This window comes from Equus asinus, chromosome 22, assembly GCF_041296235.1.
Source record: "Equus asinus isolate D_3611 breed Donkey chromosome 22, EquAss-T2T_v2, whole genome shotgun sequence".
NCBI classification, from domain to species: domain Eukaryota; kingdom Metazoa; phylum Chordata; class Mammalia; order Perissodactyla; family Equidae; genus Equus; species Equus asinus.
The window spans coordinates 32697187-32710741 of NC_091811.1; the positions used below are offsets into that span (position 1 = coordinate 32697187).

At 36.1% G+C, this 13555-nt stretch overlaps 1 protein-coding gene across 23 annotated transcripts in view; it reads right to left on the bottom strand.

Moving 5' to 3' along the window:
- Positions 1–324: 324 nt before the first annotated feature.
- The window catches only part of C2CD5 (C2 calcium dependent domain containing 5), an 88746-nt gene continuing 75515 nt past the window's right edge, over positions 325–13555 (bottom strand). For 8 of the 23 annotated variants that reach the window (XM_044775219.2, XM_070493906.1, XM_070493904.1 and 5 more), the window contains 5 exons: positions 6654–6704; positions 5659–5760; positions 4166–4356; positions 3112–3258; positions 325–1639 (listed from right to left, as the gene is read on the bottom strand). In XM_044775219.2, the coding sequence (XP_044631154.1) occupies positions 1508–1639; positions 3112–3258; positions 4166–4356; positions 5659–5760; positions 6654–6704 (623 nt within the window). In that variant the 3' untranslated portion in view covers positions 325–1507. The remainder of the gene's footprint in view (positions 1640–3111; positions 3259–4165; positions 4357–5658; positions 5761–6653; positions 6705–13555) is intronic. The other 15 variants (XM_070493910.1, XM_070493911.1, XM_070493905.1 and 12 more) reach the window with 4 other exon arrangements.

Sequence of the window (13555 nt, forward strand, 5' to 3'; positions counted from 1 at the left end):
TTACAAATTATTTACTTGTGTAGCCATTGAAAATAAGCTCCATGAGAGCAGGAACTTAGGCGTGTTCTGTTCACTGCCTATCACTGTGCCCTGGCATTCAATAAATGGTTGTTGAATGAATACCTACCTACCAAAATGCCACAATTACATATAAATATGTATCTTTTTTTTCCTCAAAATTAAGACAGGGCCTTGCAAACAGTAGCTACACCACAGACATTTGTTGACTGAAGGAATGAATGGAGATGAACAGATGGAAAGTGATTTCAGACTACAGACAGTACCACATCGAGGAGGCAAAAAAGCGATTTAGGTACATTCCACTTCATCTTTATAAACTTTTTATTTAAAAAATAAAATTATAAACAAAATACAGAAAAATATTGACACCTGTGATAACAAGGAAATGACTCCTAATCTTTAGAGCAGTTTGTTATCGTGGAAGAGCAAAACCATGAGTTTTATAAAGAAATTTTATTGTGCAAAGGAGGAATGTACTTTTCAAGGTTCATTTATAACAGGTATTTGGCATTGACCAAAAAAGTATTTCTAAGTATACATTCATCATTTTGTAGCATATTTACATTCAAGTTACGTTTTCAAATTCTATGCCAAATACAGTCTAACTCACCTTCAAAAATCCCTAAGATATTACTAGAATTCTGCTTATTTGATGGGAGTGCAGTATGATTTTATTAGAAAATAATTTTATATTCCTACCAGATCACTTATATTTTAACTACTTCAACAAAATTCACTGACCTTTTCTTCCCAGCTGAAGTCAAGCCTCTTCTAGACAATGAAACACTAACTGAAGTTTGGCCAGTAACAAAGTTACATGGTAATTTTTTTCTTGCCTCCTTAGAGACATTATTAAAACTTTGAACAGAGGGACACTGGCTCTGATAAATTACTTTTCCGTTTACAGTAGTTAGGACATATTACAGATATAAACTGCAGAATTTTCACTTCTTTTGCTGAACCACTTTCCCTTCCAGTTGTTACCAAATTCCTCATCAAAAGAAAACACGTTTGGAAACCCACATACTCTTCTGAAAACTTTTCTCCATTTTCCCCACACATTCCTCAAATCAGATTATTTATTTATTAACAATTTGTGAATTTCTTGCTTGGTTTGTCTAAATTACACTAGGGTAGCTATCCTAATTTGCTGATAATCTTACCATTTCATCTTTTAAATTAGGATGTTATTAAAATCAACATAAATTACAAATAGCTTCCATCTTTGCTATGGTTCTCTGAGAAATTTATCTGACCTTATCGCAGGGTCGAGATTCCATGGGGCCTGACTGTCTAGGCTTGGCAAAGAAAACATCAAGATTCGAAAATTCCATGCCTCCAAGAGATTCCAGACAAATCAAATCCACCCATAATTCTTTCTTAATTATCTCCAATTAAGTTCATTTTTTAAAGTCTAGTAAGAAAATTAATGACAAAACCATGGAGACAGATGGATTTCATTTAGCTGAGCTCTTTCTCATTTTCTTCAGGTCGTAACTTCTCCTCCGGTACACGCTGGCTGGCAGTTGGCAGCGGGCTGCTGCGTTGACACCACTTCTAACTCAGATTCACGAGCAAAGACCACTGCATCACCACTTACGTTTATCAGACACTGTGCCTATAAGAACGACAGGACATGTTCCGTCACAAACTCAACAATATGCTCGTATTCTTCTGTTAGACTAGGTGCGGTCCTGTATAGCCGTAAAAGCACAGGCTTATAAGTCATTAGAGAAAAGATAGACAAACCAATAGAAACAATGAGCAAAGGATTAGAAGGTAATTCATAGGAAAGAAAACTCAAAAAACCATTAATACAGTTATTTAATTGCGTAAAGGAATCTTTAACAATTTTAAGTAAGTTATTATGTTAACAAAACTGATAAAAGAAATGTATCCTAAAATTTAACCTAAGCAACACTCCTTTGCCCCCATTAACAGAATTATATTAATTAGAAATAAACAGTGTGGTCCCATCATGGCACTTGGAACTGGAGACCATCACAGTCCAAACTAGAGAGCATCTAACTCTCCTCGTCAGCCATCACTGCACAGTCAAGCATGGCTTAACCACGGGCACACGTTCTGAGAAATGTTTTGTTAGGTGACTTCACCATTGTGCAAACATTACAGAGTGTACTGAAGAGGAACAAAATTTGCCACCCCAAAATATGTCTCCTTAACATGAGGATTATTTTAGGCTGATTATTTTTAAGAAACAAAAGACTCACAAAGTTTTTCTTGTTACCTCCCCCTTAACTGCCTAAAAGAATTCAGATTAAAAAAAGTCTGTCTCAAGAAGTGAGCTATCACCTTAGCATACCAAGAACTAGATGGTACACAGGGAGGAACCTAGAGAAGCCTGTTTGTTGGGGCTCCCCTCTGTGTTCTTCTGTTTCTGTGTGGTCAAACACTTGTTTTCCAAAAGTCTGCTCCTTTTCACCTTCTGTGAATTGCCTTCCTTCCCTTTGAAGTCCTTGACTCTCCCCACTCCCAACATCTTTTGTCTTTAGAGAGGATGATATGTAAAGTGAGAGCTTCAGCCATTTTTGGAGAGTAACTCAGGTTTCCTGGGTTTCTCCCATGTACATATGTTATCAAACTTTTGTTGGTTTTCTCTTGTTAATCTGTCTCATGTCAATTTAATGCTTAGATGAGCCAGAAGAAACTAGAAGGGTAAAGGAAAATTTCTTCCTTTCCTACAGTACTTACACAAACTAGATGGTATAGCCTACTAAACACCTGGGCCTTATGGTACTAATCTTACGGGACCACTGTCACATACGTGGTCCGTCACTGCCCGAAAAGTTGTTGTGTGACGTATGACTGTATTCCAAAGACCCACCAAGAAGATGGTGGAAACAGTAACTTCCAGAGGCATTTAAGAATAATAACTAGTCACCTGGGATGTAAAAACAGCATCTGACCTATGTATGACCATGGTTATTAATAAATTCATTAACATGTTTTAAGAATCTAGAATCAAAGACCTCTGAAGAGTAATTCTCTTTTGGGACGGAGGGTGGAGGTGGAAAGAGCATGGGAGAAATTCAAAGCCTCCCCCACCAGAGATTTTTAACTACATCTCACCTGGTTTTTATTTGGATTCTCCATGAAGACACACTGCTTCATTATGTAGGAGACAACAGCATTCCCTCCTAATGCAGCGACATGAGCTCGCACCATTGCAAACACTTCAGCAATGAAAGCATGGAGAAACCCACTGACTCCTCCCTCCTAAACAGTAATGCACAAGAAAATCAAACTATGCACATGTGCACATGAATGTAGATAACATGTCAAAGAATATGTATTAAAACACCTTAAATGGTCTTAATATAATGGATGATAATTTTAATTTCCTTCATAATGGAGATTTGCTGCATGAATGAACAAACCAACCAAGCTTTACTGAGCAGGTATCTATGACACAGATTACTATCCTTACTCTACAGATGATGAAATTGAAGCTCAGAGAATCTGTAATACGCCCATGACTAGCTATGATCACAGAGCTAGTAAATAAACGGCAGGGGAAGAATTCAAACTGTTCCTCCATCTTCACCATCTCCCTCTATCAAATTGTTCCCATCATCATTCAGATAAACTGATGGTAAATATAAACAATGAAACTTCTCTGTATCCACATCTGCCATTCTGAACCATGTTCCAGTCACATTTGGTTCACTGTTTTTCAGAGGGAGAAAATGATAGAGCTAAATTACATAAACTATCCTCATAGACATCTATCTATAATATAGTCCCTTGCTGTTTATAAATGTAAACTTTTAAAAATTGCTACTTAAATATATCTCAGGCAAATAACTACTGAGAAAACAAAGCTGTTCTTTCAGGGCTATTTGAAACCTCGAATCAAACATAAATAAATCTGTTTTATTTACCATACGATAAGGATGTGGAATTTCTAATAATAAGTGGGTTTAAACCCAACATAATTCTTGTGATAATACTAGCTACTATATCAAATTTGATAAGTGTAATCTAGAATCAATCCAGATTACTGAAAAAAATTGCGTGTTACTTTTAGTAAAAACTAACAATTTGAAACCTGTTTGGTTTTGTTACTAATATCTTTAATCAGAGAAAATTCACAAAAACAATGAAATAACATGTATAAAATTACCTCACGAAGAGAAGTGGTTTCCCGAATAAAAAACATGTTGATTATTCCAAGATATTTAGTTATTTTTGCTCCCGGAATGAAAGAAAGAGGTGTCATCTTAACCACCCCAACTGTAGAATTTGCACAAGGTGCGGCAGAACGATTCCGGAAATTTCCTTCACCCATTGGACTTGTTTTTTCAACTGTCACAGCTAAAATCAGAGAAAGAGAGAAAAGCCTCAAGATCAGACGTGGATAACTCAGTTACTCCCTAAGGTTTCCAAAGAAGTGGTGACAACATTCAGCTCTCTGTGAGGCTAAGCCATGTCACGAAAGAAAAGAAATGCTCATGCACCGCATGCAATTAAAAAGAGAGAAAGAAAAACAGAAGAGGAGATGCTGGGATGGAAGTCTTTTGGAAGAAAAATGGCATTCCTGCAAAAGAAAATGTTGATGCGGTGTAGCCACACACACAATGATCGTTACAAAGTGAAGACAAAGAAAAAGCGGTACAGCATTCAAAATTATCTGCTGGAGGAACAAATTATTACAAAGAGAGTGTGAAAGTTGTTACATTTCCCAGTGCAGTTTTTTCCATCTTTTTCAGAAGACTTCATCATTGTCAACTTGTAGATAAACCTTATGTTAACTAGTTACAATAGGTTCCTTTCCCAAACCTTTTTGATCAAACTCATAATTTTAAAAACTTAACAAATGATCCTGGCTGTCTAAAAGTTGTTTATAAAATAACATAAATAATAATAGCTACTGCTTGTCAAATAACTACTATAAGCCAGAATATATATATCTAATTCTTACAACAACGCAGCAACATAGGTATTATCATCCCCATTTTGCACATGAGGAAACTGAGGGGCAGAGAAGTTAAATAACTTGCCCAAGGTCACACAGCTGTTAAAATGGCACTTCTAGGATTCAAAACCAGATCTGGCTGGTTCCATATCCTGTGAGTCTTTTCTCTAAAACATAGCTCCTTCCCTTTAATATACTGTAAACTCTTTCACTCAAATACGTTTACCTCAAAGTCTACCAAAACACATGGAGTATAAAGAACATATAAGTAATGATCCTGATTCTAGCCGTGAGATAAGAGTTAAGCACTTTCTCTCTGGAAATCTCTCGTTTTCTTAGCCCTCTGGTGTCACTCTCAGGAAACTGACATGCCATATACTACATGTACCTTGGGTCCTGGAAGTCTCTTCAACAAGATAGCTCATAATTTCCTTCCATTAGAAGGACATAATATCTATTTATATACTTTTAAGAATACCTTCACAAAAAGTAAAATTTTAGAACACAATTCTACCGTTAAAATGAACAAATCTAAAGGCATTTCAGTAACTTTTGCTAAGTGACCATTAGAATCTGCAGCTTTCACACTCCAATACATGGCTGATTGGCAATGTTATTACTGGGAGTAAGGTCTAGCCTTCCCCACTGGGAAATCAGGGATACGCTTCTCAGATCATAACGTGGTAGAAACATCCGCCTACTTGTCTTAATTGATCCGCGCCTTATGGTCTGAGCTTTCAGTTTAATGAGCTCTATCCAGCTGCTGCATCTGTCTGCAAAGGAACTGTAATCAACTGACGTTGCTGAAAACACAGACAGAAAACAAAAGAAAAAACAAAGAAAAAATATGGATGACGTCTCTTACTCGTCATAACACTCCTTTTGATGATGTAATTTAACTGTAACTTAGAAAAAGAATGGTCCTTTTCAAGTCAGGTAAGAGAGATAGTAAAGAGTCAAGCTTTAGACACTGATTTGTCCAAAACCAGGTTCTCAGTTAGTGGCTGAGCGCTTTTGGTGATGTCACAGTGGTGTGCTCTCTGACGGGGAATCAAAGTGGGGTCTAATGGAAATAGTGAAAGGACCATACACTGTATTTTAACCAACTTTATTTCCCATTCTTTGTACTTTAGAATGTTTTAGCTGCTTATATTTCAGGACTTTAACTTACAATCCAAACTTTGTGAATAATTCCCTTCCCTAGTTTTACCCTAAAATCAAAAATAAAAATAATGCGAATCAAATGTGGAAGAACATATGAAAAAAAAAACCACCAGTTGACTTATCTTTTTAAAAATACCTTCTTTCTACCATCAGTAACAGGAAAGCCAAAGGGTCCTTTTTTTCAATGTTCTGTTTCCATGCCAGACTGGCACCAAAGCTTCTGATAATATGGGGATGGGGAGGTGGGGGGTGAGCCTCATAAGTTTTCCTTTTAAAAAGAACTTTTACTACTACTAAGCTGAAAAAATAAAGAGCTAAATTTTATTTTTAGAAACTTTGAAACTATTAAAATCCTAAAAAATTTGAATATTACTTTAATAAATATTTTTAAGACACATTCTAACTACAATAAAGGCACAGTTTGGTGTCTATTCCACTGTCCAGTGCATTTCTCCAATGTCTGTATGTTTATGCACCACCACACTAGAATTTCACACCTTTGGTGACTATTTGCTTAATGAGACAAACTCACCTCTCTGTGCAGCTGGTATACCTGAGTTAGAACTTGCACTCTCCAGGTGTTCTAATAAGACAATATGAACAACATTAGCTTGGATGCTAAGGACAAGCCAGTATCTCTTCTTTGCTGTTTGTTAATACTCTCTATAACCCAGATGAACAGACGGAAATCTTTACAGCTTCATTATAAAAGCAAACCAAATAGAAGTATTTAGGTTTCAAATGCAGTTTCTATTGAAATACGACAACTAGCTCGGTTAACAAATACCATGCCAAGGAAGACTACTTGTTACTCTAACACAAAGAGAGTTTCAGAAACTTTACAGACACGAGAAAATATAAACACAGGAACAATTGTTAGTAGGATGAAAGCAGGATGTGGGAAAACTGAACAGAGAAAAGGGTCAATGTATTGGGAAGAAAATCTGAAATGAAACACGGAAGGGCAATACTTGTGGGGAGAAGAGCCAGTGAGATTAAAAATTAGACAAGGCAATAGCCTGTGTCTCAGAGATGAACACAAGCTGCTTACTAACTGTACCCTCCCCTCACCACCAACCTCTTCATTCAAGGACTTCACTACCAACAGCTCCCTCTGGTGGTATCAAGACTTTATGGAACTAAAAAGCGACTGCTCTCCACAGAAATAACCAGGAATCCCAACTAAATCACTCCCTCTCCAGCAACCTCATCAAAGCAGCATCCAGAATTTTCCCTGTATTTTATATTTTTATTATAGATACCTGAGGTATTGTACAAATTTAAACAGTACTATAAAAAAATTTCATAATCTATTTCTAATGCTCAGGCTCTACCCACACAAGCATATTTGAATGTTTGTTTCAAAGAATTTTTTAACTGAAGGAATAGTTACCAAGTTAGAAACAACTCATCAAAAACACTGAGAATAACTTGAGTCAGCCAGTTTTCTAAAAAATTTATCAACTAAGTAAATATATATTTTTGTCTCTGCCTAATGTGTTGATCTTTCGGTAATAGTCTTAAATGAATAAAAATTATACTTTTCAAAAATAAAATTTGTACAGAACGTTTCTGCTACTTGGGTACAACGGAAGTATGTCCCACACCCCCTCCCCATTTTTATAAAGCAAGTGACCATAAGCCAACACTGGAGAGAGTACGATGGTTAATATTCCTCTTACATACACAGAGTTGTTGAATAAAAAGGGATCACTAGGTAGTCCATAAAATGTAAGGGTACCATGCTGTGGACGTGCCCTGACCATCATGCCCTCACACTGTACATTTAGACGGGAGAGTCTTCCTAATTCAGGATCCTGAGGGGCACTGGAAGCCTAAAAGGAGATAGAACCTACAGGAAGAAGACCAAAAGAGAACCGACATTCCAAGGTTTATCAGATCTCTAGCAACCTCAGCACCGAAACAGACCCAGTGCAGAAGCTGGGAGAGCAAATGGCCTACCCTAGGCTTACAAATCCCAGGAGGGTCCCAGGGCTCTCCTGAGCAGTATTAGGCTTGGTGAGTACAGACTTATAGAAAATACAGTCAGCATTAGGAATTCTGTAAAAATTTAAAAAATGCAGGGATAGAAGGGAAAAGCTAAAAAAAAAAGTGAAAATTACTAAAATGAAATTATCTTCTACACTTCCATATTACCTAGATAACATGGAATTCCCCAGTAGCAGCTGTATATAATGGCGAATGCCCACAAAAAGAGCTGAAATATGTAGAAAGAATCTGCTCCCATGTATAAATATATCAAGTGAAAAAACAAAGGTACACAATGATCCACAAAATATTTGTATTTTGCTTGTTTGTTGTTTTTTATGGGTTTTTTTGGTGAAGAAGATTGGCCCTGAGCTAACATCTGCGCCAGTCTTCCTCTATTTTTTATGTGGGACACCTGCCACAGCATGGCTTGATGAGTGGTGTAGGTCCACACCTGTGATCTGAATCCACAAACCCAGGCCACCAAAGCAGAGTGTGTGAACTTGGCCACTACACCACCAGGTCAGCTCCAAATATCTGTGTTTTTTTAAAAAAAAAAAAAGGCTAAACAGACTATCTTTGCAGAGTAGACAATAAGCTGTTAAAAATAGCTCTTTCTTGGGAAGGGAAATGAAGGGAGCTTTATTTTGGACTATTTGATTTTTTTTGTAAGATTTGAATTTTTCATAATGTACATTTATTACTTTTCCCGAAAAATTTTACAAAGGGTGGAGCACAGAGGGGAAAAAGTGAGGGAAAATGTTTATCCCCTGCCCTCAAATATGAATGTATTGGAATTAAAATCCGAAAAAACCAAGTTTTTAAATTGGAGACATATTTAAGAGAAAGTTGAAGGGAGAAGATTTTTGACCTCACTTAAGGAGACCAGGGTCATCTTCTAACATGCCTGCTATAATCTCAACTTTCCTCTCAGAGAAAAGGCCCAAGATGAGCTGGTCCTGGCAGCAGATGAGCATCGGCACCTCAGACTCGTCTGAATACCTCAACCATCTAACGACCTCCGACTGTCAGCTCCTTCTGATTACTGTCTGGCTTCCCAGGTAATAGGCTTTTCAAAAGAGAAGGTACTACAGATACAAGCCGTCTAGCTCACTGACAAATTAGTAATTCCAGTTAAAAAGAAATAAACAAATGCAAACACAATCTCTAAGCCAATACTGAAAAAAAGACAACCTATTTCATACTCGAGGCAAAAAGCTCATTGAAAGTCTTTCGGGCTTCGTTGAGGAGCTAACGCTCAGTGTGGGCCATTTGCGTATCTATGCGGAAGAGTTCAAACACTTCTTATGGTAGGTCCCCATTCGGACTGCAAAGTATCTAGACCAAGCCACACAGCAGCCCACTCCTCTGACGATCTCCTTTCCCACTGAACACAGGAAAAAGACGATTGTGCTTTTTTAAGTCACCAGTAAGTGATAACCCTGTTATCCCCAAACAAAGAACCCTAGAAAGTGAGCGAGGCAAACAGAATATGCAGTTTATTCTCTTAGGATATTCTAGCAATACTTAACAAGTCCTAGTGGTGTGGGGAGATGGACTAACCTAGGTTAAAGTCAGTTTGGTGGCAATGAGCATATTGATGACAAACAGAAAAAAAATGTGGCAAGGATTCTTCCTCCCTCAATTATACATGCTCCTACGCTTCTAAAGTTTGAGACCTCTCCATTCTCCTAAATCATTTGTCATAACCAATGACAAAGGTATTATCAAGCTATGAGAAAGTTCTACACTGACCACTAACTCTTCTGACAACTTATTCACTGTGTAGCATTAGCATTTACAGATAATCTTTGCTCTGAACACAGTCATGCGACACATAATGACATTTCGGTCAATGATGGACTGCATATATGATGGTGGTCCTATAAGATTAGTACCATACAGCCTAGGTGTGTAGAAGGTTCTACCATTTAGGTTTGTGTAAGCACACTCTAGGATGTTCACACAACGAAGAAATCGCCCAACAAAGCATTTCTCAGAATGTATCCCCATTATTAAGCAACGCATGACTGTAAATAAAAAATATTTGAGACAATCTTATTTGGTCATCTTAAGAAAATTACTAAAACTAAAAAAATTCCTGCAAATTCTGAAAAGATTCTCTGGTAGATTAAAATACAATATTATAGTTAAAAATAATTAAGGCATAGATAAAAGATATAAATAGCTTCAATTTGGATAGTCTACTAGGGGAAAAAATTCAACTATAATACACAGATAATATATACCTTAGATGACAAAGACAATTAGCTTCTCTATTTGGATCATTAAAGCTTCCAACTAAAGGTGTACAACCTCCTAAGCCGCTTGTCTCTCTTCTTCAATCCCTACCTGTGTTTCCCTGTCTGGTTCCAGGCAGCCACTCCTCCTCTCACTCCCATTCTTTCTATCTTCTCTTTCAAATCATCCCTGTTTTCTCCCAGTAACCCCATTCAATTTTCTTTGCTTTTTACTCCCTCTTCCTCTGACTCTGGATTTCACTGTCTCCAAGCTGCCTTGGAGAAGCGAGGATTCCTTATTCCTACTTCCCCATCAATTCTCTTTCCCTCCTTCCTTCCCATTTCTTGGATGAGTTTTTCAATCATTTCCCACTCTTCAGTTTCTGTTTTCCTCTCATTCTCCTTCCCCTTGGCATCTCCCTCCTTTCAGGACCTCCTAGTGTTTGTTGTGGCCGTCAATAACATGGAGAACTTTAGCGTTTCTTATTGTCACTACCATTTGGCCATAGGACTAAATAAATATATTAAAACAAAAGAGAGAGAGAGAGAGAGAAAACAGACATGCAATGAACTGTTAATACACAAAGATATTTTTAGTCAGTATAAAGAATTATATATACTTGTAAGAATTCAGAATCATTAGTTGGCAGGAAAAAATAAAAACTAACTTTTGTAGTTTCTATAGATTTATATTTCTAATTGCTAGTTTAAAATTTGAGGCAAGTCACTGTAATTTAACAACTTAAACTATCTTTTAAAATCAAATTTGGTTTAACAAAAAGTAACTCATATCACCTACAATAAAAATAAAGATAAAAAACTTCAAATGTAGATACCTAATTATGTACTACAATGCATTGAGGGGATAAGCCAATTTGTTTTCTTTTATACTGAAACCCAGAATTTGACCTATGCTTGTCACATCAGTCAGCAGCTGCTTAATGAAAAGAGTACTCCTGCCAGCCTACAGCTTACGCCATTGAACATCAGGCTATCAGCCCAGTGTACAGCAAATGAAAGAGGAACAAGCTGGGTAAAAAAAACTTGTCTTCTATACAGTTTCATTCAACAGTATATAAAACTAAAATTGCCTTAACTAAGCCTTTTTAAAGCCTTAAATTCTCAGAATCTTAATGAAAACTATTATCCTATTATAGATTAGATTTATAAAGTATTTGATATATATTTATAAGGGTATATGATTGACACACCTTTGCCTAATATAAGTTCTTAAGCCCCACAATATGGTGTCTATTATCTCGAGATTTAGGTCTTTAGACATGTATCTAAAGTAATATACTAACCTTTTATAACAATTACATGCATAAAATCTATTTGGAAATTAACTACAGTCTATGAGAAAAATCACACTGATTTTCTTAATCAGATTATATTCACTCAGATTCCCTATTTTTACTATATTTGCTATATCTCTTTTGGTCTCTATTTTTTTTAAAGTCTCTTGAACACCACTTCAGAATAAAGTGGTAAATACTCAGAAAACTGAAGTGTAGACATTAATGATGAGGAAAAAACATGGAAGTGGTACATAAAGTCTATTATAGCCACCTTTTTTCTCATAACACAGCCTCATATGAAAATAAGTAATTTATGTTGATGCCACATCACCTATGTTCCTCATAGTATTCATCAAAGAATTTTGATGACCTTCACATGATACTGTTCTTTAAGAAATCACTCAGGCTCAGCATCTTTTAATATTTCAAATCAGAAAAATTAAGCTAACTAGCAAGGTAACACCAAACCAACCATAAATTTGAGACATACATCAAACTATTTTGTTACCTTGAGAAACAAAACCAAATATAACAAAAGATGGAAGGAAAAAATTGAACGTGGATGGACAATTCAGGCCCAGGCTTACTCTACACAGTTAATTAGGATTCATGTAATTGAAGCATCTTTTCTTCATGTAATAGTCATTCATTTTCAATAACATGAAAAGATAAGGAAAGGTTTATCTACAAGTGAAAAGATGGAAGTATTAAACATACTGTGCATAGCTCTTGAAACCTCTCTGTCAACATGAAAGGAAATGAAAAATTTTAATAAATCATCCTGCTTGTCATAAGAACATTAAAAAGAATTTGAATTCAAAGTTTTCAGAATTAAAAAAAGAAAAGGCTCTATCAACTTAGCTAACTGACCTAACAAAACTATAAAAACTATATATTTATTTACTTAGTATCAGTAGTTGACTTTTAAGCCTCTTGTGGTTGCATATAAGAAAGCAGAGAAGTTTTTTGAATATTTATTCCTAACACTCTTACCTTTCTCTCTCCTGTCTGTTGCCTCTAAAGTGCTAAGCTTAACTTTTTCCAAATATTTCTATTCTCTATTCACAGCCTCCCTTCATGTTACAATGCTTAATTACTACATTGATACTAAAACATTCTATTACTACATTCTTCAGACATTTTCAAAACCCATTCTATTGTCAAACCTTCTGAAACACTTTGAGATAACTTTTCATATATATTTAGTATAGCCCATGTCCTCCTGAAAAGACTTGAGGGAGCAAAGACAATAAATAAGCATGCAACATAAACAACAATTTACAAAACTATTTACGAAAAGGTACAGATAAACTGTTGAGTGTTCATGCAATAGTCAAGGAAAAGCACATAGGTTTTGTAGTTCAACACTTAGGATGAAAAGTTTCATATATATTAATATTAGATGTGATGATGTTGATCGTTATGAAGATGATGGTAATGATGATGATAAAGGTGGCATGATCTGATTCAGTGGTTTTCAAACTTTTTAAAATCCTTCCTTCCAACAAAATCACATACTGTATAGAGACCAACAAGTAAAAGCACACTGAATCGAAGCTGCTCTAGCTCTGAGGCAGGGGCCCAAAGACCTGTCCTATCACTTCCCCACCCTCCTCCGCTCCCTTCCCACCCTTCCTCCTAGAAGACCATGAGGCACCTCTGAAGAAACTCTATGGCTTGGAGGAGCAGAGTTTACAAATTATTGGTTTAACTGATTTGAAGCTATTGGGAAAATTTTATCAATTTAATTAACAGAAGCTCAGTATGTCTCAGGTATAATTTAGCTTTTATGTTTTTAATAACAGGAACATGTTAATAATTGAAGGACCATGAACTATAGAAACCCAAGGAACCAGAGAATTTTAAAGACCACAGAGAATCTTAATCCTTTTGAATTTTACAGATGA